The following is a 23024-nucleotide window of genomic DNA, read 5'->3' on the forward strand; positions in this document are numbered from 1 at the left end:
TGGAGAGCAGTGGACGACAGCAAATACACGGAGAAGGCAGAATCTGTATAACTTAGACGCGGCAGAATGCACCATTTTAAGAAATTGTGCCTATTAAGCTGTATATGAATAAAAGACATTGTGGAAAGGCTGTTTTTAAAGGCCATTATGATGGAAAGTTTGAATAGTTATTTACTCTTTTAAAAGTATAAAAGTGATTTAAGTCCAGGACACACTTGATGATAGATGTGTTCCAACAGAGGCCTGGGCAAAGCGGAGCCTCCCTGGATGCATCGTAATTTCTTGGAGTTTGGCAGGAGCCTCACAGAGGATGCAGAATACCCTGATCAGTAATTTAGCTCGATAACCACGTTTGCCGTAAGCACTAACTATGACTGATGATCACCAAATATGCTGACATGAGGGGATTATGTTATACACATATATAAAACAGTAATCATAAACAACTTTGAGAAATGAAAAATGTTTATTTTTTACAAAAGTTTTCATAAATGCATTTTATATTTGATATGCATGCTACTATAACAAAGCAACTGAAAATATAATTACAGCTAAGATACTTTTATTCATATTTAAAAAGTAATATTTTAATCCCCCCAATTTTTAAAAATTGGAAGTAGAATAAGCAATTCTTCAAAAAATAGCCATTTTTTTTTCCCCATGCAATCGTTGCAATGACTTAACAAGAAAAATTAAAATAATCAGTCAAACCAACATTTAGAAGCCACTGTCACTTCATGAAACCGTTTCTGTTTGGGACCAAGTTTAGATATGACTGTATTCTAAGTATTTATCTATTCCCTCTGTGTTACAGCCACTAATGCGTTCTAACTGAAGAATTTCTCATTTGGAGCTTTGTCCTCACTTGAACGCTAACCTAATTCTTAATGCACTTAATTGTAGACTCACAGAAAGGGCTGTGTAGCATACTTGAGAGAAAATTCAGACTGCTAGGATCCTTTTTTCTTTTCACGTAAATGGTTCCTTAAAATTAAAACCAGCAAGAAAATACAGCGAACTTATAGTTTACCAATTTTATATATGATTGTTCATTCTTTTTTTCCTGAGGTATTAAGCAAGTTTGTAAGCAGTCTGTTTTCATGCAAAAATATATCTTCTCATTCTTTACATTCATTTTATAGCATTTTGTACCTTAAATAACTGTATCACATTTGTGCTTTAAACATTTGGAAAATAGAGGCTAATTCATTTTCTTCACTGCAGAGAAATTAAAGATTATTGGCTCTTTGATGTGTAACACAATCAAGCAAGTGCTGATTTCAAGTAGCTAAAACATTATCTGATTGTAAAATATCCCAATGGAAAGTTCTATTTTTCTCTCATACTTGGAGTTTTAACTAAATGTAGAATGAAAATGTGACTTGCGTATGTGAGGGAGACACAGTATGTTTAACCCTTGGACTTAGGAGTCTGTGAGTCCCTTACATATGGAGCTAGACCTGCACACGACACCTGGCACGAGTCCCCTCTCCCACCTGGAGGGGAAGCCTCATGCTATATAGACACCTTTTATGGCAAAAGGCAAAGAGATTAGGTATATATCCTATTTTACAATATACACAATAGGATTAGTTTGTAAAATCTGAGAATTACTAATACATTTGAATGAGAAACAGGTAAAAAGGCCAAATATTTAAGAACACATTTATGTTTAAGGTGCTGATTCTCTGTTACACCTCTAGGCTTAAATAGGACCCAACGCCCAATATCAATGTGCCCGTCATAAGCACATAGCCTTTTTCTATCTCGGTTAATGAGAAACACAAACTTATTTCTCCCTCAAAATAAAGCTGGGAAATCTGAAGCAAGAAAGATTTTTCCATTAGTGCATATTGTTTCATTTCTCATTTATCACAAAATTAAGTTGCGTTAAACAGAGAGATAAATGTGCATGCAGTGTGTGCTGGGCCCACCGATACTTTCTCAGCATGTCTGCACAGACCCGTCCCCGGGCCCAGGTGTGATGATTTCCACACAGATCTGGAAGTCTAGTAGAAACACGAGATTTTTTTAAGTGAGAAAAAAGAGAAATCTTGAGTTGTTCATAATCAATCGTATCTATTATGAAGTATAAATAGAATCAAAATAAGTTTTAAATTATTTGCTTATATTACATTATTCAAGACACTTTTGGAATCAAAGTCAACTATGAAATTTTCGTTGAGGGGAAGGACAATAAGAAACAACTTTTTTGTTGAAATCTGAGGCAACTTGCCCTTAAAATAGTATGAATATCCAATTCAGGTGACAGTTTTCACTTTCAATTAGTCACGTATATATATTAAGTATGAAAAAACTAATGCTATACAGATGTGGCCTTGGACATTTTAAGTATTTGTTTATTCAGAAATGCCTTTAAAAAGCACTGTGCGTAGAACTAGCTCATCTATTAAATGTCAAATGTACAAGCGTAGCAGTGGGTCTTCAGAGAGAATACACCCAGGGAATGTTTAAAAGGCTGGATAAATACATCAAATGAAACTGTGGTCTTCTTTTGACCAGACTCGTAAGTGCATAATCACTGATGCAGATATATCCGATAGGCCCACATGATTGTGCCCTTTTTAACTGACAACATTTATTTGCAAACTGCTTCTACTTCCTCCAAGGGAAAGGAGCTTCCGGACTGGGAGCACTGAGCACACATATTTTGAATTAACACATGAATTGTTCATGTGCTCTCAGAGTTCTGTCTCTACAGGAGAAAAATACTTTCCTAGGGCCATGCCTTTTTCAGATGCACATTCGATAGCTTAGAAGTTAATTGCAGTCTATGGTATCTGGGTTGTAATTATATAAAATTGTTGGCACTCCAGTACACAGTATGTCTACATACGTAATACAAGAAAGGAGGTTTTCGTGGTTAAACTTAGAAGCATTTAAAGATTTTAGGAATGGAATTATGCCATTAGGAGGTATTTCTCGAAATCCTGGCTTCAAAGGATCCTCCAATCTCAGCCGCCCAAAGTGCTGGGATTACAGGCGTGAGCCACTGTGCCCACCCTGGAGATGTTTCTCTATGATGAACTTATAAAGTTTTGTCAGGGCATTTTGAAGAGGTTCTTCAACAGTATGTCGTCAAAAAATTATTTCCTCTGGAAATAACATCCCCTCCTCCCCACATCCGGCCTCGATAGTCTTACTGAAAGAAAGTGAAATTGTTCGGAATTACAGCCATAGTGGGTTTAACAGACATGGCACAGACACACGGAGAATGGAGACTGCGAGACCCCAACAAGGAATACAGGTATGTTAATTGCTGCCCACCCTGAGAAATAACTGAGTTTCTTCTCCCAAGTCTTCCCTAAGGGTCCATCCATTGTAGCGTCAACAGATATCTTTTAAAATTTATTATGGTAAGAAGCCCATGAGTATATGCATACTATCCTTGAATCATTTTATATTATATTATTTCTAGGTAGCTCCTGAATATTTTAATGAACTTAATGAATGGGAACATGAATTGAAAGATCTTTCTAAGTTATAAGTTGTTATATAAACATAACATTTGTTTTAAGAATATCTGAATTTGCATTTTCATGAATAAAAGTAAAAATCAGATAGAAAACTTTCTCACACGTGTCAAAATGGACTGTCATGTTTAGAGAATCCGGAAGTTATGCAGAATGTGAGTTATCATGTTTTGTTTTAGCATGATTCTGTACACCTAGCTTTAATTTTTAAAGTCTGATTTCATTGTGATTTTGACAATAAGTTATTGAATGAGGTAGTCCACATTGCCTAGATATTTGCTGTATCTGGTTACTAGTCCACAAATTATTAAGTACAGTATGTCAGTTATATTTTTCCTTTATGTTTAATAGCAGTTCTGTGAACATTGAGAATATATTACTTTTAGTGGTACACAGTTCTTGAGAAAATATCTTGATTTTTACATTGCCATTTGTGATATTTTTAGCAGCCCGCTACAATATCATTTTAATAAAAATAAAGTGTACTTGGTGATGATAGAGAAAATATTGTTAAAGTCTTCTCGGAACAGGAAAGGCTCGGTCGTCAAATCAGGTACTTATCATTTTCAGCTGCGTCATTTTGACTCATTACTTTCAGGAATAACTAGAATATTGCTACACAGTCCATTACGCTGAGAAGAACTTTCCTTGAACTTCACATGGAGGCTGAGTAAAGCTCTTCTATTTGTTTTTTGAAGTACTCTCTCAGCTCAGGTCTCTTAGCCTTTAGTGTGGGTGTCAGCAAGCCATTCTGAACTGAGAACATGTCACAATGGATGTGAATGGCTTTGACCTAAAAACCAAATGCAGAACACATCTTTAACAGGAATAGAACGCAATTATATTTATAGTATACATGATAAAAGTAAGCAGGCACATGGGAATAGATAAATTAATATACAAACAGTATGCTAAGTCAAACTGTTAGTAACATTTCAGCCCATTTGACATATCTAAAAGCCACCTTTTCCTTTTGTTACTAATACCTTGCTCATGGAATAAAAGCCACCGTTTTCCTTCCTACTCATCCATTTAGCCAGTCGACAGGAATGAACTGGCTGCTTACTCTGTGTGTGTGTCTTTGAGGACACAGACAGGAATCATGGATGCCCTGGCGATCCTCAGTGCGGTTCGCACAGGATAGAGGGCACCTCGCTCAGTCATGGGAGGGGAGAGGCAGGAGCAGTCAGGGAGGACTCCCCAAATCAGGCGAATGTGAAAGAATAAGTAATAGTTAACCGGCCAAGGGGGAAAGGTGGGTGGAGAAGGGCATTCTAGGCAGAGGCGACCCCAAGAACAGAGCCCTGGGTGGGGAGAAATGCAGAGTATGAACAGGGAAATCCAAGTGGTTTCTTCTTGTAACATAAAATAGGAGGCAAAGAGTGGGAGGGATGAAGCTGAAGTGGGAGGGGGGCCGGTTATGGGGGAGCCCGACTTCATTCTGAAGACGGCAGGAAGGTACTGAAGGTTTTAAACAGGGCAGTGGCAATACACAGTTTAGAAAGATCCTGCCAAGAGAAATGGGAAGATGGTTTTCGGGAAAGTGAAGACTGGAATCAGGGCAACTAATCGGCAGGATCTGGCCAATTCATGAGAATGAAGACGAGAGCCTACACTCAGGGCAGCGGCAGAGAAAGAGACAAGGAAACAGTGCCAATAATGATTCAGAGGTAAACTGGCAAGACGTGGCAGGGTGGCAGGCATCCTCGAGGACTGCCAGGGCTCCAGTTTGGATGGCTGCACAGAGACAGTGGTCCCGTTCACAGCAAGAACGTAAAGTCTCGGGAGGACACGATGAGTCCAAGTTTTAAAAATGTTCTGCCACGGAATTTTTTTTATCAAATCTATTGGAAGGGGGCACGGAAGGTTCAGACTTAGTGTTCAGCTTGCTCATTTCCATGAGGAAGAGGCCAGGCCACTTCATACAGTCTCATCAGAACACGAATGGGACCAGCGAAGAGAAGCTAACCCAGGAGGGCCTGGGCAGGCTCCTCCCGCAGGAGGGTCACAGTCAGTGCTCTAGGAATTTTGTGATCTCAGCTTGGACTGAATCCTGGAGTGACACCATCTCCAAGAAAATGTATCTCGAGTGACAAGTGGGATCAAATTCAATGATTTTTTTGAGACAATACACTCATACCATTAAATAGTGAACAGGGTTATGAATTGCTGGAATACAGACTTAAAAAAATTAATTCAAAATATGTGTTAAATACACATTCGCTTGTTGTTTTGTGTAATTGATATTTATTGAGCAACTACTATGTGCCAGGTGTTGTGTTAGGCTCAAGGATACAAAGAAGAACAAGATACAGTCTCTGTCCACACAGAGTTTCCAATCTACTGAAAGATGCTGCAGTTGCTGCTACTCTGGGGACAAACACAGCGAAGGCGGGCAGAGACAGTTGTTTGTCCAGCACCGACTCCCCACTTCTTCCATGCTAACAGAACCCTGCTTTGGTTTGAGGCCAAGACAGTCTATGTCAATCACGACAATCCTACTCCCTGATTTCCCAGCCTCCTTTGCAGCTAGGAGACAGCAAAGAGATCTATCCGTGGCTAGTGAGAAGGGAAAGTTTTTGCTTTCCTAATGAAAGATTTAGACTTGGCTACCTCCACCCATTCTCTCTTCTTTCTTTCTTGAATGTGGACAGTGTCCAAAGCTGTAGCAGTCACCCTGTGACCATGAGGTAATACGCCAGTATATTAATACCAAGAATGAAGAGTGCAAAGAGAAGGAGAACCTAGGTCTCTGAGGACCCGCACCTACCTTGGACCTACATCTTTCAACTTCTCACGTGAGGGGGAAGAAAATCCCCGGCCTGGTAAGTTTAGGATGCTGTCAGTGAGGTTTTTGTCACAGCTGAGAGCATTGCTGATGTGCCACCTAACCCAGGCCTGGGCAGGATGGATGGGAAAAGGATGCCTGAACTGAACTGAACTTTGAAGGATCAGTAGGCTTCAGCCAGATAAGGATAGCAAGGGGGAGGGGGGGTTGACATGTGGCCTAAGGAGAGGGAGGTGCTCGAGGCAGGGGTGACCTGTGCCAAAGCACAGCTGGGACATTACGACGCAGCCGAAGCGTGTGACACACATGAAGAGGAGATGGGGCTGGAGAGACAGACGGTGGCCAAATTATAAAGGATCAATACACCTAGCTAAGGAGTTGGGACACGATTCTTTTAAACAATGTTTAAGCAGTGAGAAACAGAACCAGAATGGCTCTCTGGAAAGATTACTCTGTTAAGAATGGACTGAAGTGGGACAAGAGGGACACGGGAAGATGAGCCAACAGCCAAGACGGGTGGCGATTTGGACCATGAAGTGGGCTGTGGAAATGGAAATAGATTTGGGGGGTAGAAAGGACAGGACTTAGTAATCGGTTTGGATAGTGGTAAAGAAAGAGAGAGAAAAATGGCTCTGGATTTCTGCTTGAGCAAATACTAAGATGGCAGAAAATGGAGGAGGAGCAGGAAGATTTTTAGGGGGTGGGAAGAGCATGCATTCACATTAAGTTTGAAATGCTTCTGACACATCCGGGTGATCTTTGAACGTTGAATATGTTAGTCTGGAGGACAGTGGCAGCCTGGGCTTAAGACAGAGAAGTGACTTGAGGAGCAGAAGGAACCAGAGTGTGGGTCACAAAAGCCAGGAGAGGTCGCTGTCAGAGGCTGTTGTCATATGAGAACTATTCATAAAATCAACAGACACGTGGAAAAACATTTTTAAAAAATCAATGTATATAAGTTGCAAAAATTCAATATGTCAATGATTGTTTTCAAAATCTATGCTGCTAACAGTCTAGTATCCTGGCAAGGTGGTATTATTTGAGATGAAATAATTCTTTGCTCACAGAATTCTATTACATTCACTGATATTTTCAAGTCAAAAACTAGAAATACAAAGAAGACCCCTTAAATAGTTATACCTCCAACTTTTTAAAAAGCTATTAAGAAAAATTATAACAAATTCTGGCGTTTTGAATCTCATTAACAAAAGAAGATGGATAGATGGCTTGCATTTACCAAAGGTCTTTATGTGATACTGTTTCTATCAAAGTAGAAGATACAAAATATACAATACAAAGAAGATAAAATTCATAGGGAGGGCTACATAAGGCTGTTTAGATGGTTAAGTAGAAATATAAACGAAAACATGATCTTAGGAGGAGAAAAACTGCATCAACAGGTGGATTTTGAATATCCGTCAAACCAGCTACCTACCTGCAGCAAACCTAAAGGGCTGAGTGGGTATCTGCAGTTCCATGTGGCTGTCTACAAGATAATTCTGCCTGAGAAGAGGCAAAATTATTACACACAGCCTTGCAGAAGTCCAGGCAATATGACAGCCTGCACTTGGCTCACCTCCCAGGCCCCGAGTGAGTGGATCAGAGAGGTACTGCTGCCAGGCTGCCAGTCCCTGCTGTAGTCTGACCTACAGCCCGGGGCCTATTTAAACCCTTCCATGAAAAGACCTATACAACCTGCCTGAGTGACTAAAAGTCTAGTCAGTAAGTAGAAAAGATAAGTTGAACAAGTTGTTTCACTGAGACTGACCTTAACTGTGGGCCAAAACCCTATAATTTCTTTCAGAAATAAATCAACAATAAAAAATTTATATTTCCTATAATAATTACATATTTTCTCATAAAACCAACTTCCCAATTGTGAACTTGCAAAAAAAGGTATGGGAATTCTTATTCTCCCTTTATGCCAAATATTCCATAAAATGGGTTTTCCCACTTTTATTTAGCAACACTTTTATTGAGGAAAGAAGGAAGGAGATGCTTGATGTTAGCTTCCTTTCCTGAAATTACACTCTTGTCACTGAAAAGAACTTCTCCGGGGTTGTTTTTTTTTTTTTTAAAAAAAAATACTGTAACATTTAAATACAGCATTGGAATAAAATACCAATTTTCTAATTCGTGGAAATTAAATTACATCTATTTTTTTGTAATTCAAAGTTTAACTCAGATCAACCCAGTCTCATAAGCATGAACTCCTAAAACTTTTGTTGAATGATTTAAACTCTGGGCTTGGATATCTATCTGTGTGTGTGTGTGTGTGTGTGTGTGTGTGTGTAATTAGAGTCTCAACTGGCCTCTCATTTTTGAAGAGGGAAAAGGAAAAACTGACAGTGGATCATGGAGTAGCTGAAATGATTTACGTTGAATCTGGATCACAGCTGGGGACAGACCCTGGTTTTGCTTCCCTGTGGTCAGCCGAGGGCAGGCGCTGGCCGTGCGGGGAGGATGCCACCGACCAACAGAAGGGAGAATGGGAACAGGGAAAACCAAGAGGCGATAGCCTTGGCAGCAAAACTGCAGGCCCCGGGACGCCACATGACTTCCCTGTGTTTGAGGTTACCATGGTGAGGGCAGATTAGTAGAGCAGAAACTCCGCTTAAGGCATGTGGAAAGTCAAGAACACGTCTACTCCCAGTCAAAGTGCTGGGAGCAGAGCAGTGGTTAACACGGGAAACTTAGCCAAAAGTCCCTTTTAAACCTAATCTTCAGAGTTGGCATCTTTTTCCAGGAAGGGGAGTCTGGATGTGGTGACTCTGGGTGCCCAGGGGGCAGGTCATGCACCTCAACACCAGCAGGGGGCGAGCAGGCCTCGTGAGCGCCAGGACGGCTGCAAGAGCTAAGCAGCTCAGGCAGCCGGTCTCCTCCGGTCTGTCCACATCCAGCCCCTCAAACTGCCACCCAGGCCCAGACCAGGCAGGCCTGCACCAAGTCACTTGTGGCCTCTGGTCCACACGATCACAGAGCGTCCAATCACGCCCCCCATTAAGGAAGGCAAAGAAGTCAATTCTGGCAACATTCGGAAATTTAATGCCCTTTCATTCAGAAAGATAAACGTGACTTGCCTGAAAGCCTCAGATTTTATAATTTATTAAAATAAAGATTCATTTATCCAGGTCTTAATTGCCCTGACACATACTGACAGATGAGGGTGAAGTAGCGTTTCCTAAACTGGATTAATGCAAAGATCTATTTCAAAGGAAAAACAATATTCTTAGACCCTAAAACTGTGTTTAGATTTCCTCATTTTGAAACTTAAGAAATTAAAATTTTAAATCTGGGGAAATGTTTTTTATTGCCAACTAAAATTTTTTTCTATTGTACTGTAAGAGTTTAATATTTAAAATTGGTTTGAATATATTTTTAGGCTGTCATCAAATGAACATAGAAAATTTAGAGATTCTCATAAACCTTACAGACTCTAACACTATAACTGGGGGACACAAGAGTGTATGAAAAACAATTATTTTAATGAAATGTTTATCTTATAAAAAACAATGTTTTTAAATACAAAGATATTTTAAAAATCAGTATATTAATATTTTTCCATTTGAAGAATTTTTATCTTTGAATGTTGAACTGAAGAGGACACATCAGGTGGTGTAAGTAAGCAGGAGCAGGTGGGCCTGTGCTCTCAGGGGCGGTCAGGACCCAGCCTTGCAAAGACGGAGAGTCGAGAGGACGACTCCATCCTCTCCCTACAGGTGCTTCGCTCCTTCCCTGCACAGAGACATGCTGGGCTGCCAGACCACTGACCCCAGGGCCGATCTTGCCCCTCTAACAAGCAAGCTTGCCTGCTGGCCCCAAGACAGTCCCCATAAACATGAAAATAGGATAGCACTGTGGCCTCCAGTCTTTCGGGCAGCTTGGGAAAGAGGCCACGTACACACGCTCCCCTGTGGCAGCGAGGGCGCTGTGTCGCCCTGACGCACGTCTGTGAGCCCGAGGACGGGCACTGTCTCGCGTGACACACGACCTACTTGGGCTCGGGCGCTGCGGAGCCAGCTGGAAAGAGCCCCGCAGGGGTCTGCAGCCCGCCTGCAGCCCACACCGTACAAGGTAAGGAATCTAGGTCAGGGTCACGAGAGGTTAATTTTTATCACCGCCTGAAGGCCGTAGGGAGCGTGGGGCCAGCAAGTTACCTGCTCAAAAGAGTGGAGTCCGCTTTCCTTCCCCAGCCGCACCATGTCGTCCAGGATGGCTCTCTTCACGTCCTGAATCAGACCACACGGGTCAAACCGCAAGAGGAGAACACACGTCACGAGGGAGGCAGAGGAACCAACACACTCCGAGTAAAGTGCCACCGGAGATGGTGCCCACGTGTGCTCCCCCGCGCCCTCCCCCACCTGCGTCTGACACCCCCAGCCCCACCCCGCTCGCCAGTCAGGCAGGTGAGTGCCAGAAACGGCCAGAGGACCACGGACAGCAGGCTGAGACAGCTCAGGGTGCTCTGCAGCAGCCCTTGGTCGGCCCGGTGAGTTCTGCTGCCCCAGGTGAGCCCAGGGCCCAGCGGGACAGGTCTGGTCCAGCTGCTGCTGAGAAAGGACTGTGTGACACAGGGGCTGACGCTGAGCCACAGCCCAGCGACCTGCTCCGCGGAGCCCTGACATGCCGTGAGGTTGCGGGAGGTGACAACGGCTGATGCTCTAAGCAGGAAGAAGCGTGTTACTTTTTCAATTCCACGACTGTCTCTTGGAGCCCAGGAGACACAAAATCAACCTTGCGTTTGGAAGGCGCGAGGCCAGCAAGCCAGCAAGCCGGTGCTCACAGCCGACTCCGCCCTTAACCAGCGGTGCGGCCTTGAGCACGTCACCTCCCTCCCTGATGCCCCCCCAAACCGCAAAACAACAGGGCTGGATAAGCTTTCTGCGATGTGCCTTGGTTCTAAAACCCAGCAGTTTAGCAGTCTTTCCAAGAAGAAAAATGAGTTTTTCAACAACAACAAAAAGATCTCCAGTTTAAGAGTCTCACCATGTGTAATGCTAGAAATTCCCTGTGAGTTCAAATTTTACTGGTCTACAGTTTTTCTGTCCCCTGATTATGTGGCGTCATAAAACGTTCAGCCACCTTTTAGGAAACAGCCCCGAGACACAAACCTGATTTGTGCAGAGCTCTGCGTACGTGCCTTCAATTCCTCTCTTCTGTGCCCAGGAGGGCAGGACTTCAGGGTCAGGCACCACGATGCCCACCAGAAAGGCCTGCGACACCCAGCACAGGAAAACACAGTCACCATAAAGCTTTTACAGTGGCTATCTGTGGTCCAGCGTCAAAATTCTCAGACTCTACCCTTTTCTAAAAACAAGGACATGCTTATGGAGCATTTCCGCCAATGTATCACACATTCTCAATGGTTCATTTTCTGATATATTCTCCTAACTTTATAAAAAAATGAGTTTAAGGGCATTAAGAATCAGTGAAGTTAGATTGATATGTATCTTTAATGCTCATGCCAATCTTAAATCAGAACATCTTCAGGGTGCTAATCAAACAACTCTATGCTCCAAATTCTCCATGAACCAAAACATGTTTTCCGGGATTTCTAGACCATTTTGAAGTTGTTTCATTAATATGATCCACATTCATGAAAAACTCTGTTTTAACTTTTAAAGCATTTTTTTCAAAAATAATTTAATAATATTTAATTATATAAATGCGATGAGAGTATAGAATATGTTCACTATCTTTGATATCACAGGATATAGTCACGATCTTTCTGACTTCAAATCTAAACGATGTTGAAAGCAAAGTAAGTACAAATCCCCCCCCAGTAAGTTAATCCTAATAAACTATACCACGACTAGCACCATTATTTGCAATACTGCACCCATTAATCTGTAAAGTTCATTTGCATGTTTAAAAACTGAAACGGTAGAAACCCTGAATCTGGCTTCAGCATATCTCAAAAATCCGCCTTGGAAGCAGGGGGAACATAAATTCAGAGGAGTGAGAATGTTCATTGCCACGACTTCCAGCAGCTTATTTCACCTGACTGCATTTTATCAAACTGCAAGTAATCAAGATTTCTCCTTTAAAAAGGAATTTTCTTTCATGATTTAAAATGCACAGGAGAATCCTGGTGTCCGACTGGAGATTAATATTCAATCTGGGTTTGCAGCAGGCCCAGTGCCCGTGGGAAGGAGGAGCAGGGCCTCACCTTCAAGCTGTCCCCGTGGACATAGACCTGCGCCACGGGCTGGCTGCGGCTGTAGATGTTCTCGATCTTCTCAGGTGCCACGTACTCTCCCTGAGCAAGTTTAAATATGTGCTTTTTCCGATCAATGATTTTAAGGGTTCCTGTCTATGGAGTTGAATGAACAGCTGCATAAGAAGATGGCACTGCCAGGCCTGAGCCTCACTCAGTGCCCAAGCCCTTCGCCCCTGCTCCACCTGACCCCACCGACCCCACCGACCCCACCAAGCCCACCCGGCCCCACCGGCCCCAGCAGATCCCAGCCGACCCCTCGTTCTTCATCTGTGGTCTCTGCCCTTGCGGAGCTGCCAGGCACCACAGGCCGAAGGCGCCCAAGTTCTGAGGGGCCCTGAGCGCCCACTGTCCTTCCCTTTGGCAGTCAGCCCCCGGCCACCCCTCCCAGCCCTGCCACCCTCACACCTGGCGACAGGTGTCCTCACCTCCACCTCAGAGCCCACCTCCCTCCCACCAGGGCTCTGCTGTCACCCAGGCTCCTGCTCCAGTTGCCCTGTTTCTCTCCAGCCTCTTCGGATTCATTCCTTGGGCCCCACTCGGGCCTCCCGCCCGGCCACTGCCTCCATCCCCAAAGAACGGCCCCTCCATCCCTGGTTCCAGGTCCGGCAGAGGCCCCCACAGCTCCCACCTGACAGCCAGATGGTGCTGGAGCCCCTGCAGGACCCCAACCCTGGGCAGCGAGTGCTGGTGCCACCAGCCTCCGGGACCCGTGGACACCTCCCCGACGCTCCTTGACCTTTCTAAGTTTCCAGAGTCATGAACTGGACCTCTCTCCTTCGGCTCAGCCCTTGAATGTTGCTCTTGCCTCATCTCCACTGACAATGCACCTCGAGGTAACCCCAGTTTTCTCTCCATTGGCCACTCCTGGGTCTGTCTGAGCTTCTGGCTCTTCACCGAGCCCCAGACCCGGAACGCAGCCGCCCTCCGAATATGTCAAAACCCAGGCTGTTTGTCTCTCCGGACGTGACACCCCGCAATGAAGCTCATGACCTTCCTCCTCGAGCCCACCCTACGCCTGACCCCCACACCTGGGGACAGCCTTGCTCTCTGCCTCTCCTGGGGTCTCCAGCGGGCGGGACCATCCATCCTTGTTCATAAATCCCACTCACCTCTCCCTCCTCCTCCCACCAAAAGCACTTCCTGACTACTCCGTCTGCTCGGCCCACCAGAGCCAGAGCCATCTCTCCGAAGCGGGAAACCAGCGAGCACTGCTTTGCCCAGAACCCAGGCTGGACTCCAGGCACTCCCCTACACTAGCTTCTCTGGTCCTCATGGCCCCCCATGAGCTGCACGTCGTCACCTCTGTGTCACAGATGAGGAAAATGAGCATCAGAGAGGCCAGTTGACTCCTTCAAAGCCACACAGCTAGGAGGTAGGGGAACCAGGATTTGAACCCGGCTCCCTCTGGACTAGAAGAGGATGCCTTTTCCTTGATCTATCGAATACTATTTCAAAACAATAATAACTTTTTAAATCAGAAATGTCCTTATTGACAATTTCTACCTAAGTGTCAAGAATGGATCATTCAAACCTTGTACATACTCTTCCAGAAAACAAGAAGAAAAAAAAAAAAACCCACACTCACCAATTCATTCAATATGCCGACACCAAAACCGTAACAGAGTTGTATATAAAAGGAAAATTACAGATCTCATTTATGAATACAAAGAGGAAGGCCAAATACAATTTTTAGAAAAATAATATTAATATTAAAAAAATCACATCCTAGTTAAGTTGAATTATGCCAAGACTGTATGATTTGCTTTACACAGGAAATATAGAAAGAGTATTTGTCTCAATAGCTGCCACAATTTTAATTAAGTTTCAACAGTCATTTAAAAATAATAATAATTTTAAAAAATAGACTGTCTTAGGCTCTGTGCTTACGCACAACACTAAGTGCTTTGCATCTTGGTCCCCAACCCCTGTCACGGACTGGGGCGGCTACTGTGGCCTGTTAGGAACCAGCCACACAGCAGGGGTGAGCAGTGGGCTAAGGAGTGAAGCTTCGTCTGTGTTTACAGCCGCTCCCCACCGCTGGCATCACTGCCTGAGCTCCGCCTCCTGTCAGATCAGTGGGCGTCAGATCCTGATAGGAGCAGGGACCCTGCTGCAAACTGCGCATGGGACGGATCTAGGTTGCGGCTCCTCAGGAGGATCTAGTGCTCGATGACCCGAGGCGGAGCTGAGGCCGTGACGCTGGCGCTGGGAGGTGGTTACAGATATAGACCATCATTAGCAGGGAGGTTCGACTGTACAATAAACGTGATGCTCTTGAACCATCCCAAAATCATCCCCCTCACCCTGGCCCATGGAAAAACTGTCTTCCATGACACCGGACCCTGGTGCCAAAAAGGCTGGGGACGGCTTCTTTACGTGAATTGATTTATCTGCTCCTCACACCCACGGCATGGTGGGTAGTTCTGTTCAAGTTACGAGGCATCAGTAGCAGACCCAGGGCTTTGTAGGGCTTCCGGCTTTTATAATTTTGAGGGTCCTCTTCAAGAAAAACAATACGAAATGAAGTGCAAGGCCCAGAAGGGGTGGAAGCAAGTGAGGGGCCCTGAAGCCTAAGTGTCCTGCGCTGACTGGGTGACCCGCCCTCTGCCAGGGTCCAGAGCCCCCCGGCCCCTCCGGCCTCCCCCATACTTATGAGCCTTCAGCTGAAATGAGTTGCCTGACGCCTCTAGTGCCTCTGCTCAGCCCATGATGTCACCCTGCCCTGACTGTCCTCACTCTCTCCTCCCCCCTGGGAACGTGACTGAGATCCTGAGACTTGGATCCAGCAGGTGCCTGTCCTCCCCTGCCTCTCCCTAGGTGAGTGTGCCCCGGCTCAAGCCCATCACACTGGGTTGGGGACTCAGTATGCACCGTCTTCCCTCAGCAGAGTCCCTGGCACAGGGCACATCCTGGGGACACATCCGTCTCTGCTGCAGACGTGACCGTTTCTCAGAGGGAAGCAGAGACCCAGCGGGGCTGCACCCACCTGCTGGGCCCTGGGGCCCTGGGCGGCTCATCGTTCCCGTGCCCGATCAGCTTAACACCTCGAAATGTCTGCCCCAAACCGCAGCAACTTCCCAGAGACACGGGGGGTTCCTGGGGGCTGCATCACTCTCAGTGTCGGCGACAGGCCCTTCTCTGGCCAAAGGATCCAACTAAGTGCCTCCTACGTGCCAGGCACTGTGCCAAGTGCTTTATAGCTACAGTCTCATGTCTTCCTCACAACAGTCACTATAGAAGTAGGCAATGTTACTACCCCCATTTTATTTTATTTATTTTTTTTTATACTTATTTATATATTTTTTATTTTTTTTTGTGATAGATGATTATTATTTTTTTTTTTATTTCAGCTCATCATGGGGGTACATAAGTTTAGGTTATATACATTTTCCATGTCCCGCCCATCCCCCCGAGTCAGAGTCCCAAGCGCGTCCGTTCTCATTCTCCAGACAGTGCGCCTGGCACTCATCATGTAGTCATACCTCCATCCCCTCCCCCCCCACCTCCCCGGGTCTGCACCTTCAAGCATTTTAAAAATGAGAGACTGAGGCAAACCGGTTTTGGCTAAAAGGCAGGGGCTACGGCCACAGAATGCCATGCAGGCTTGCTCTCTGATTCCACAGTTAAGTTGGGGTCAAGCCCAGGAGAGGGATGAAGCTTTGCTCAAGGTTGCACGAGCAGCTGCAGGTGGAGCCAAAGGAACTCAGGCGTCCTCCCGCCCGCTCCTTGCTTTTCCCACTGCTCGGGGCCACCTCTCAGCGGGGGCCGGCGTCTCTGGGCTTGCGGGCCCTGCCCTTGCCAGACCTCCCCGAGATGTGTACCCCATGCTCCTTCTACTCCACTGTTGGAGTCCACGCAGTCGGGTCTCTTTCTGGAAACCCCTAGGCACAGGGAGTCAGTCTCCAAGACCCCAGCTGCCCCCGCCTGCTCAGGTGCCTCCTCACCTTCAGGGACAGAGAGGGAGAAGGGAGCCCTGGAGTCCGGGTGGGGGAGAGCCTCCCCGTCCACAGAGGTGCCCCTGGGCGACCGATCGTCAGGGAAGGCGTGGAGGAGACTCCTGCCTCGGTGAGCCAGAGCCCGCACCCTCCCACAGCCAGAAAGTCTGCAACCCCCCGGTTCCAGACACACTCACCGGCAGCCACTTCCCGATGTCCCCAGTGTGAAGCCAGCCATCGCTGTCCAGGGCCTCCTTTGTCCTGTCCTCGTCTTTCAAGTAGCCCTTGAACACGTTGGGTCCCCGCACACATATCTGTGGAGACAGAACCACGGCTTCTCTCAGCCACAGCGCAAGGGAGGCTGGGAGGCTGTCACCGGGCATGTGGCCAGTGAGGACAGCACCCACCAGGAAAGCCACAGTAGGAACGGCATGACAGACACAGAGGACGAGGGACAGCCACCAGCCACCTGAACTGCCTGTACCTTCCCTCAAGCGGCATCTTCCCCATCTTTGCTCCCCGCACCCCACACCTCTGCCGTCTCCTCCTCCTTGGGAGCCCCCTGGCCTTGGCCACACGCTGCTGTGTGACACGCCGGACGGGGTCTCCTCAGACACTGACGGCTGGCTGGTCCCACCAGAGACGCCGAGTCCCTGGCTCCGTGGCCGGGCGGTCAGCTTTCCCGCTCCCTCCCAGGGCACGAGCGAGAACAGGCCGCTCTGTCCTCCCCGCCCGGCCTGTCAGCACAGGGCGGGTTTCTCCCGGGACAGGTCACGCAGCAGCAGGCCACGACAGTTAGGGGGAAAATGGAGTTTTTCAAAGTTTGGGAATTCCCAATGTTCCTTTGCAGCAGCCCAGTCCCAGTGGGGGTCGGCTGCCTCACAGGCAGGAGGGGAGATGCCGAATTTAGCTGAGTCAGATTAGTCAGTAATTTAAAACAATTTAATTCACAGGTGAAGGGAAAAATCATTCCCTCCCGCCATTCTGGTTTGTCTGCTTTGACGGCTAAGGCCCAAGTTTACCTCTCCCTCTCCGCGGCAGGCCCAGTAGCTCAGCTCCTCCACGTCCACCAGCTTGATGTGGTTGCAGGGCAGCGGCGCCCCCACGTGCCCTGAAACGCCAGGGGGGTCAGGGAGGGGACGCAAGACACCCGTAAGGGAGCGTTTATCACAGGCGAGCTTTGACGACAAAACAGAGTTCTGGAGAAAGCAAAGGCCAACTTCTGCCTGGGCCTTTGTTTTAGATCTGATTCCTAACGGGTAGGAGAGGCACGGGGTCCCTAGGTGGGGCGGGGAGCTCACACCCTCGTTAAAACAGTCCCCCCCTTGGCAGATCACAAGTCCCGGTTTGGAGACCACACAATGCAGCGACCGCTGCTGTCCCTCTGGTCCCCTGACTGCCGACTAGTGTGCGGGAATCGTCATCAGTCTCACTGAACTACAGACTCTGGTTCAGCGGGTCTGGGGGGAGGCCTGAGGCTCTGTGACCCTCGTGGGCACCCTCACTGCACCTCGAGTGACAACGGGAAGAAAACCGGGGGAAGCAACTCGCCCTCGAAACCAAAACTCCAAATTCTCTTGGTCACATTCACCACACAGTTACGTCTAAGTCGTGTCCTAGCCATTGTCTGTGGCTGTCACATAAATCACGGGCAGGTGGGGGTTTTGAGCAGGTGCTGGCCGAGGTCCTGGCGGAACCGCGAGCCGCGTGTGGAAAACAAGGCCGTGAGGCTGCCGCACCCGTTAATGCAAAGCACGGCGACACACGTCCTCTTAGACCCAACGGGCTTTTCAAGTGTTCATGGTGAGGATCAATGGAAAAGGCAGCACTGCCACAGTTTTACATGGGAAGATTTGAAGGGTGACAAAAGACGGAGGAAAGAGTGTCCAGGAGGAAGGGGACGCAGGACAGTGATTGTCCGTATAATGGCGTCACTAAGAAAAATGAGTGAGCCGGGACCTCCACAGAGGGTCCCTGCAGGAGACTGGCAAGTGGCACAGTGACCACAGAATTCATATACAAAACAGGCTTTATTGAGCTATAGTTAAAGAGGCAGAACTAAGAAAAACTGCTTCTGTACTTGGCTTGGACCCATGTGATTTCAACGTGAAATCCGCCTGTCACATTTCTGCTGACTACCTCAGGGTCTCTGCAGATGGCATCGCGTTAAGCGGCATATTGCTTTTGCAGGCTCATGAACCCACATTTTCCAGTCTGAACTTCAGCAAACTTAAGCACAAGAGTGGCCCAGGCTCACAGAGGAAATCAGCGTCCTGAAGGATTCTTCTGCCAAATGGTTTTCCGACTCCTCCAGTATCTGGCCTAAAGTCAGTGGTGGTTAATCCGTGGGCTGCCTGCTACGGACTGGCTTCCCCCTTGCCCTGAAAGACGCAACTCGGAGCGAGGGTGAGGCTGTGAGCTGCCCCTCTCTGAGGCTGCCGCCGCCTTCCAGACACACCTAGCGGAGACCACGGCTCCCAGAGGGCCTCTAACACGGCCCTTTAAGGACCAGCTCCCTGGTCGCTACAAACCTGCCGCTCCTCTACCTGTCATACCCAGTTTACAGCCCGCTTCCTTTGTTCTGAAATGACTGTAAGCAAGGCTGTGCACTATCTGGAATCCATAAAATCCAGTATGCTGATAACGTAAGCATTTTTCCACCTGGAGTTGTAGCTTGTGATCTGTTACTTTTTTGTATAACTTCCGTTTATCCATAAAAGAAATAGGAAAATAAAAAATGTGTAACAAAGAAAACAACAGATCCATAATGCCACAACCCAGACATAACCACCATGAATGTTTTCCTCCTATTTCTTTTGCTTTTTCCTAAGCGCCCATGCAAACCTGTTCCCTGTGAGGGAGCTTCGGAGCCTGCTGTCCTCACTCAGCAGGGTGGGAACCAGCCCCAGCCCCCCGGCCCTACCTACCTGAGGTCCAGTCCCCGGGTGTGGTGAAGGTGCACCCAGCTGTGCACTCAGTCTGGCCATAACCTTCGTAAACCTTCAAGCAAAACACGGAAACTGCGCTGTGGACATACACTCCTTCCCAGCCGGCCAAGCTGAGCACCTGGCTGCCCCACGGGGAGGAGGGAGGGAGGAGCCGACTCCAGGTGAAGATGGACACAGACAGCAAGCGCGGCCACACTTGCTTGGAGGAGGCACTGTTTTCACCACTGACACTTAATAGATAAGGTTGTGTGGTCTGGAGCAAAGATTTCTGGCCTATTTTAAACCATTGGATCTATTTTTCATATGGATAATATATATTAAAGATAAACATTTAAAAATCTAGTTTATGTTTTGTTTTGTCTCTGTAAGTTATTCCTCTCCGGAGCCCCACTTGTCTGCACAAACACAAACAAGCGGGGTTCGCTGCCTGTTTGGGGGAGTCTCTGCCTGCAGAAACGGCCGGGCCACGGTGCTGTGAGACGGGAGGACATGTGAGAAGCTCGTGGCTTCCAAGCATGAAAACGTGAGTGTGCACAATTATGAGGCAGACACGTCTACTCTGCATAAAATCTACCAGCTACAACCCAGGTATGATGCCCTGCGTGTGTAGGAGCTGAGTAAATACTGATTGAATGGATAAATGAAGAAAGGAACTTCTAGAGCAGACAAAACCTCAGGAGTCAGATGACACCACACAGGTGGGCTCTCGCCCTGCCCTGCTCTCCCTCCCTGGGCGAGGGCTGTTCTGTGGGCTGGCGGGGGCAGAGATGCAGCGTAGCTGTGGTTCGAATTCTCGCAGCACGTTGACCACCTCTACATAGTTTATCGGATCCCTTTCCCTTTGCTAAAAACTTCCCAGGGCCCAGGCAAAGGCATTTGTCAGAGCAGACACACCTGGGCTTTGCGGAATGCAGCAAAGCCACCGGCGTTCACTGGCTCTGGGCTTCCCTCATCCCCAGAGGAGGGAGCTTCCATCCCCCCAGGACCTTGCTCTGCACTCCAGGGGGTGGGCGGTCTTCCTGCCCCGACACGCTGCCCACTGCCCTTGGGGACGACCATGCGGTGACAGTACCTGGCACCCCAGAGCTGCCCGGAGGAAGCCCAGGACTGTGGGCGACGCGGGGGCGGCTCCGGTAACAATCATCCGCACACATCCCCCGAGACTGGCCTGTGGGGAGAGAGAACCCGCCAGAGTCTGTGATGTCTGCGATGGTGTCCGCCCTCCCCCCACCCCGGGCCCCGGCCAAGGTCAACGTTCCACAACTGAACCCGGCCTGGATGTTACACTGGGGTCAGAAATAAGGCCTGGCCTGGCGCAGCGGCTCACGCCTGTAATCCTAGCACTCTGGGAGGCCGAGGCGGGAGGATCATTTGAGCTCAGGAGTTCGAGACCAACCTGAGCAAGAGCGAGATCCCATCTCTACTAAAAAATAGAAAGAAATGATCTGGACAACTAAAATTATATATATAGAAAAAAATTAGCCGGGCATGGTGGCGCATGCCTGTAGTCCCAGCTACTCAGGAGGCTGAGGCAGTAGGATCACTTAAGCCCAGGAGTTTGAGGTTGCTGTGAGCTAGGCTGACGCCACGGCACTCACTCTAGCCCGGGCAACAGAGTGAGACTCTGTCTCAAAAAAAAAAAAAAAAAGAAAGGCCTGAGGCTGTCTGTACAACACGGGAGCTGGGGAAGTCGCTTCCCCTTGCAGATGATAAATCAAATCAGCTCTGCAACTCAACTGAACACGTGAACGAACAACTCTTTATGGCTTTGAGACAGGCGCCATTAGTCTGCGCAGCATTCTATATTGGTTCTCCTTTAAAATACACAGCTGCCCCCTCACTCTCCCGTCATTTAAAAGCATCCAAGACAATTACTTAGAACAATTTCTCCCCACTTCCACTTTAATGGCATTGCCTTTTTTTTATTTATAAATCAATACCAGGCTTTATTTACTACGCCCTGCAGGGGACAGAGAAGACCTGAAACACTCCGTTTCTGTAAGTTGAGCCCAGAGAGTTTAAATATTAATTTTCATACGTAAAAATAAAGTAGCAAGAAAAAAATGAGTAATGCTACTAAATAACTACAGATTCCTCGGGTAACGCAGAGCTTGAAGATGTTAGCGGAGACACAGGAATGAGCAGTTCACGACTGGCCTGGTTTGGAGGAGGTGGAGGGACAGGACACGGGAAAGGAGAAGAAGGTTCTTCGCGGTTCAGCGAGAAGCTTGTGCCCCTGGGCGGCCGCCACGGCCTGGCGCCTGGCAGGGGCGGGAGAACCTTCGGGCCCCCGGAGCTCCTCGGTGGGGCCCTGGCCTGACCACCCGCTGGAAGAGCCGCCCTGGTGCCCATGAGACCAAGGGACCCACTTTCCAGGGGTCCTTCGCTGGGGGCCTTTTGGCAAATATGACACATCTCCAAGGGTCGAAAATGGCAACTTGAAAATTTCTGTGGCAGCTTAAGCTTTGATTTCACAAGCAAATGAGTTCCTGTTTCACAAGACACAGGCTGCCGGGAGAAACTTCTCCAGTCTCCTACAAGGTGGGAGGTCACCCCTGGACACTTAGGTGTCACTTGATAGCCACCTATTGGTTTCTCACCTGAATCTTGTTAAAGAAGAGCTCGTCCCAGATACTGTCATTCCTGATGATGCCGCTCCGGACCTCCGCCTGCTTCCGCCTGGCCGCGAACTCCAGCAGCCAGCGCCGCAGCGCCGTGCCCGCCTGGCTGAAGATCTGGGGACACAGGTGGGAACAGCTGGGGCCTCAGCATCTCGCTCTGGACACACCCCCCAGGAGGAAGGCGCAGACGCGTCACAGAGAAGCCACACCCATTGCCCCTGCAGGAGCCACCGAATGTGTGACATCAGCTGACAGTCAACACTGGCAAGGGCCCGGCATGTCGTGGAGATGGAAGTTCTGGGAGAAAAGTCTTCCCAGCCAGGGTTTTGAGGGGTAAGAAGAAAACAGGAGGCCGGGCGCGGTGGCTCACGCCTGTAATCCTAGCACTCCGGGAGGCCGAGGCAGGAGGATCGCTCGAGGTCAGGAGTTCAAGACCAGCCTGAGCAAGAGCGAGACCCCGTCTCTACTAAAAATAGAAAGAAACTAGTTGGACAGCTAAAAATACATATAGAAAAAATTAGCCAGGCATGGTGGCGCATGCCTGTAGTCCCAGCTACTCGGGAGGCTGAGGCAGGAGGATGGCTTGAGCCCAGGAGTCTGAGGTTGCTGTGAGCGAGGCTGATGCCACGGCACTCAGTGTAGCCCGGGCAACAGAGCAAGACTCTGTCTCAAAAAAAAAAAAGAAAGAAAGAAAGAAAACAGGAGAAGGGAGAGTGAGCAAACGTCCGTGAATACAACAGAGGAGGCGACTTCCAGGAGCTGGGGGTGCGGTGGGCAAAGCCCGCCTGGGCCCGGACCCCCCCGTCACGCCAGCAGACGCCCAGCCCCAGCCGGGCCAGAGGCTCCGCGCCAGGATCACCTTGTCGTACATCCGGTTCAGCAGCCGCGGGACCACGGGGAAGATGGTGGGGCGCAGAGCCTGCATGTCGTCCGAGAGGAGGCGGATGTCCCCCTGGAAGAAGCCCACGCGCCCTCCGTGGCAGTAGACGACGGACTGCAGGGAAAGGACAGGCAGGGA

The 23024-nt window shown here is 48.1% G+C and overlaps 1 protein-coding gene across 1 annotated transcript in view; it reads right to left on the reverse strand.

Annotated features, from left to right (window-relative positions):
• Positions 1–3824: 3824 nt before the first annotated feature.
• Positions 3825–23024, reverse strand: part of ACSL6 (acyl-CoA synthetase long chain family member 6) — a 50961-nt gene continuing 31761 nt past the window's right edge. Inside the window, exons 12-21 of the mRNA XM_045550733.1 lie at positions 22866–23000; positions 21986–22120; positions 20458–20553; positions 19365–19437; positions 17460–17548; positions 16635–16751; positions 12452–12595; positions 11394–11495; positions 10440–10511; positions 3825–4287 (exon numbers count right to left, since the gene is read on the reverse strand). Of these exons, the coding sequence (XP_045406689.1) occupies positions 4150–4287; positions 10440–10511; positions 11394–11495; positions 12452–12595; positions 16635–16751; positions 17460–17548; positions 19365–19437; positions 20458–20553; positions 21986–22120; positions 22866–23000 (1101 nt within the window). The 3' untranslated portion in view covers positions 3825–4149. The remainder of the gene's footprint in view (positions 4288–10439; positions 10512–11393; positions 11496–12451; positions 12596–16634; positions 16752–17459; positions 17549–19364; positions 19438–20457; positions 20554–21985; positions 22121–22865; positions 23001–23024) is intronic.

Source organism: Lemur catta, chromosome 5, assembly GCF_020740605.2.
Source record: "Lemur catta isolate mLemCat1 chromosome 5, mLemCat1.pri, whole genome shotgun sequence".
Classification (NCBI taxonomy): Eukaryota; Metazoa; Chordata; class Mammalia; order Primates; family Lemuridae; genus Lemur; species Lemur catta.